General features: G+C 43.0%; 1 protein-coding gene across 2 annotated transcripts in view; it reads left to right on the top strand.

Annotated features, from left to right (window-relative positions):
* The window catches only part of RCOR1 (REST corepressor 1), a 137,234-nt gene that overhangs the window by 106,009 nt on the left and 25,964 nt on the right, over positions 1-5,261 (top strand). For both annotated transcript variants that reach the window (XM_032179769.2, XM_058429657.1), the window contains 2 exons: positions 2,501-2,662; positions 3,841-3,959. In XM_032179769.2, coding sequence (XP_032035660.1) covers positions 2,501-2,662; positions 3,841-3,959 — 281 coding nt within the window. The remainder of the gene's footprint in view (positions 1-2,500; positions 2,663-3,840; positions 3,960-5,261) is intronic.

The raw sequence follows: 5,261 nt of genomic DNA, 5'->3' as shown, positions 1-5,261 counted from the left end.
TTTTTTTTTTTTTTTTTTTTTTTTTTTTTTGAGACGGAGTTTCACTCTTGTTGCCCAGGCTGGAGTGCAACGGCACGATCTCGGCTCACCACAACCTCCACCTCCTAGGTTGAAGCAATTCTCCTGCCTCAGCCTCCCTAGTAGCTGGGATTATAGGCATGTGCCACCACGCCTGGCTAATTTTTTATTTTTTTTTAGTAGAGACGGTGTTTCTCCATGTTGGTCAGGCTGGTCTCGAACTCCCGACCTCAGGCGATCCGCCCGCCTCGGCCTCCCAAAGTGCTGGGATTACAGGCATGAGCCACCGCGCCCGGCCTTTTTGTTTGTTTTGTTTTGTTTTGAGACAAGGTTTTGCTCTGTCACCCATGCTGGAGTGCAGTGGTGTGATCCTGGCTCACTGCAGCCTCAAAACCCTGGGCTCAGTCAAGCAGTCCTCCTGCCTCAGTCCCCCAAGTAGCTGCAATTACAGGCGTGCACCACTATGCCTGGCTAACTTGTTGTTGTTTGTTTGTTTTTCATAGATTTATGGTCTTGCTAAGTTCCCCAGGCTGGTCTCCAAGTTCTGAGCTCAAGTGATCCTCTCACCTCGGCCTCCTGGAGTGCTGGGGTTACAGGTGTGAGCCGCAATGCCCAGCCTCAGAAAATAGCGATAGAGGCCGGGCGTGGTGGCTCACGCTTGTAATCCCAGCACTTTGGGAGGCCAAGGCGGGCGGATCACGAGGTCAGGAGATCGAGACCATGGTGACACACCCCGTCTCTACTAAAAATACAAAAAATTAGCCGGGCGTGGTGGCGGGCGCCTGTAGTCCCAGCTACTCGGAGAGGCTGAGGCAGGAGAATGGCGTGAACCCGGGAGGCGGAGCTTGCAGTGAGCCGAGATTGCGCCACTGCACTCCAGCCTGGGCGACAAAGCGAGACTCCGTCTCAAAAAAAAAAAAAGAAAATAGCTATAGAATATATACACAAGGAAATAGGAATTTAAATCTTTCACTATAAATAATCAACAAAACATAAAAAGGAGGCTGGACGTGGTGGCTGACACCTATAATCCCAGCACTTTGGGCAGATCACTTGAGCTCAGGAGTTGGAGACCAACCTGGGCAACATGGTGAAACCCTGTCTCTACAAAAAAAAATTAGCTGCTCATGGTGGCATGCACCTCTGGTCCCAGCTGCTCAGGAGGCTGAGACAGGAGAGTTGATTGAGCCTGGAAGGGAGAAGGTTGCAGTGAGCCAAGATCATGACATTCCTTCTCCAGCCTGGGCAAGGAGAGTGAAACCCTGTCTTAAAAAAAAAACAACCTAAAAAGACAGTAATTCAGGAAATGAAGGATATAATAAGCTTTAAGGAATATACAAAACAAATAGCCAAATGACAGAAGTCCCTCCTTATCAGTGATTACTTTAAATACAAATGGATTAAACTTTCCAAAGGACAGAGATAGGCAGAGTGGGTAAAAAATACAGGATCCCACTATGTGCAAGAGATTTACGTTAGTTCCAAAAACACAGTTTTAAAGTGAAAGGGTGGAAAATGGTATCCCATGCAAGTAGTAACCAAAGAAAGCAGGAGTGATTATAATATCAGTCAAAATAGACTTTAAATTTAAAAAGGTTGTAAGAGACAAGGACATTCACTGTTGGTGGGAATGTAAAATGGTACACCCGGTGAGGAAAACAGGATGGCAACTCCTTAAAAAATTAAAAATAGAATTACTGTATTATCCACTAATTCTACTTCTGGCCAAAGTGGGTAGATCACTTGAGCCCAGGAGTTTAAGACCAGCCTAGGCAACATGGCAAAACCCTGTCTATACAGAAAGTACAAGAAATTAGCCGGGTGTGGTGGCATGTGCCTATAATCCCAGCTACTTGGGAGGCTGAGGCGATCAAGGAGGATTGCTTGAGCCTGGGAGCTGGAGGTTGCAGTGAGTGCCACTGCACTCCAACCTGGGTGACAGATCCAGACCCTGTCTCAAATAATAATAATAATAAATTTTTTAAAATTTATTTTAGAAGAATTATTTGTAGATAGTTTCTCTGTGACCACTTCCCTGATGATACCTATGTTGCCATACTTAACAAATATCACCTTCCCTTGTTGCTGTACCTAACAAGTTATCACCATCCTGAATTGTATACTTACCATTTCCAAGAAAAATATTTTTATTGTATGTGTAATTTCCAATTAAAACATATTGTATATTGTTTGAAAATTAAATAATTTATTTAAATTGCTTCACTGTTTCTTGATACTTATACCTATATTAAAAGACATTATACCTATAATAAAAATTACATCACCTGAAAAAAAAGTATGTGTATATTACCACAATTATAAAGAACAGAAAAAGGGGCCTCTGACAGTGTCTGCCACTTAGCACTGTATATGAGTTAGTTTGTCTAAATATGAAGTAGTTTTTACTTTTCTTTTGCTGGTCTCATTTCCGTTTTCATTGTTTTTTGTTTGATCTAAAATTTTACTGATATCATTTTTGTAGGCTCTTGGGATGCTCTTCTGGCATAAACATAATATCGAAAAGTCATTGGCTGATTTGCCCAACTTTACCCCTTTCCCAGATGAGTGGACTGTGGAAGATAAAGTCTTATTTGAGCAAGCCTTTAGTTTTCATGGGAAAACTTTTCATAGAATCCAACAAATGGTAAGTAGATGAGACCACTGAGTTCTAACTATTTTTTTTCTCCTATCTACTCTCTTCTTGAGATAGGGATATCATACTCAAACATAAATATTCCTATTTTTGATAAAGTTCCCCTTTAGATTCAGCTTAGTACATGCTGCTCTGTGGATGGGAGTTTTCTGGTTACAGGAGTAAAGCACTTCTAGCACTTCCCATCCTGTCATTTGTGACTGGACCCTCCCCACCCACCCCAGTCCCTCTTGTTGGGACTCCCAAAAGATTAGACCCATGCGAAGGACTTTTTTTTTAGGCGGAGTCTTGCTCTGTCACCAGGCTGGAGTGCAGTGACACGATCTCAGCTCACTGCAACCTCTGCCTCCCAGGTTCAAGTGATTCTCCTGCCTCAGCCTCCTGAGTAGCTGGGACTACAGGCGCATGCCACCACGCCCGGCTAATTTTTTGTATCTTTTTTTTTTTTTTTTTTTTTTTTTTTGAGACAGAGTCTCACTCTGTCGCCCAGGCTGGAGTGCAGTGGCGCGATCTTGGCTTACTGCAAGCTCTGCCTCCTGGGTTCACGCCATTCTCCTGCCTCAGCCTCCGGAGTAGCTGGGACTACAGGCACCCGCCACCACGCCCGGCTAATTTTTTGTATCTTTAGTGGAGACGGGGTTTCACCGTATTAGCCAGGATGGTCTCCATCTCCTGACCTTGTGATCCACCCACCTTAGCCACCCAAAGTGCTGGGATTATAGGCGTGAGTCACCACGCCCGGCACGAAGGATCTTTGATGTTTGTCTGAGGTGGTGCATCAAGGGGCTCTGTCTGCCTGGGGACAGCTGGCTTTCATTTAGATTCTGGAAAGCTCTTTGGTAGACCCCTACTTAAAAGCTTATTGACATTTCCATTAAGTGTTAAAATGAATTTTAAAAAAATAAGTTTTATTTAAGAACATTGGGTGTGTGAAAACTCTTGATTCGTCTTGAACTGATTTTACTATCTTTTATTGACGAAGTTTCACTTACAAACTTCAGTAATTTAAAATATCTATTGATAAGAATTCATTTATCAATTTTTTCTTATCAGAAAAAAGGGCTATGGCTTCAGACATAGAAGAGTGATCCTTATTAAAGGTATCTAAACATTTGATTTTTAAAGATTACTTTTATATTTAAATAAACCAACTCATTTTTTATGTTTAGCTTCCTGATAAATCTATAGCAAGTCTGGTGAAATTTTACTATTCTTGGAAGAAGACGAGGACTAAAACTAGTGTGATGGATCGCCATGCCCGGAAACAAAAACGGGAGCGGGAGGAGAGGTGAGCACATGGCTGGGGTGTTGTCTAACCACTTAGGGGACTGTCTAAGAGCCCCAGATACACAAAGGCAAGGCAGAATGACTGGTTTTCCCTCCGTGCCTTCCTGGTGGAACCACATGTTCACGAGATGTATTAGAGTGTGTCACGTTATTCAGGTATTTTTTCTCACCAGTCTTTCCTGCAGTCAGTGAACTTCCATTTTGAGTCAGTTAACTTTGACCCATTTTTTTTTCCTTCCCCTTTAGGAGTGGCTCCTTTTAATAAAAAAGAATCTTTTATTTTGTAGTTTGAGGTTTAATATGGTATATTTTTACAAGATTCATTTGGTGTGTTTTTACGTTTGCCATGTGGAAACAAAAATACAATACAACTTAGAGTTGCCTCTTCTTTTTTTGATCATCTGTTTTTTTGTATGTGAATGAGAAAGAGAAACATTTTATAATTTCTTAGTAAGGATGTTAGTTTTAAGGATAGCTTAGTATGGTGAATACTTCTTAACCATCACTTCCTCAGTCTTGTATGTAGCATAGAGAAGTGGAAACGGCCAGGTACTCACACTCAGAAATGGGCTCTAATCTCAGCTCTGAAGATTCCACTTACATACCACAGGCTACACTGGGATGTTTAAGGTCTTTAATTTATTTTTTAAAATATGTAAAATTGTACATACTCCCAGGCAGGTGACTTCAACATGCATCTTCCCCAGGCTTCTGTTTTCCTTAACTCTAAAATGAAGATGTTTAAAGTCCAGAAGGCAGCATGCAGACCTAATGGTTTCCTTGTTAGGGTGGTGAGATATATAGGTGGGTTTTTAAAAATCCTATTTTCCACATTTCCTGTAATATTTTTATCAATTAATAATAAAAAAATAAAATTAAGGAGGATGAAATATATGGTCCCTGGTGTCCCATCTCAGGATGGAATTTTATCATTTCAAATGAAAGAGTAACATGTGAGAACACATTGAAAGTTGAGTATCACTTTTGGAGAATTCAAAGCTCTTGGCCCAAGTATAAATTGAGAGTGATGTTAAGAACATCTCCAGACGGAGTCTCGCTCACCCGGTGCTCGGTGTTGCCCGGGCTGGAGTGCAGTGGCGGGGTCTGGGCTCCCGGCAGCCTCCGCCTCCCAGCCGCCTGCCTTGGCCTACCAGGATGCTGGGATTGCAGCCCCTGCCCGGCTGCCGCCCCGTCTGGGAGGTAGGGAGCGTCTCTGCCCGGCCGCCCCTCTACCCGGCCTCCCCATCTGGGAAGTGAGGAGCGCCTCTGCCCGGCCACCCATCGTCTGGGAGGTGAGGAGCGC

The sequence above is a fragment of the Hylobates moloch genome, unplaced genomic scaffold (genome assembly GCF_009828535.3).
Source record: "Hylobates moloch isolate HMO894 unplaced genomic scaffold, HMol_V3 SCAFFOLD_16, whole genome shotgun sequence".
NCBI lineage: Eukaryota > Metazoa > Chordata > Mammalia > Primates > Hylobatidae > Hylobates > Hylobates moloch.
This window is presented reverse-complemented; position numbering and strand designations above follow the sequence as displayed.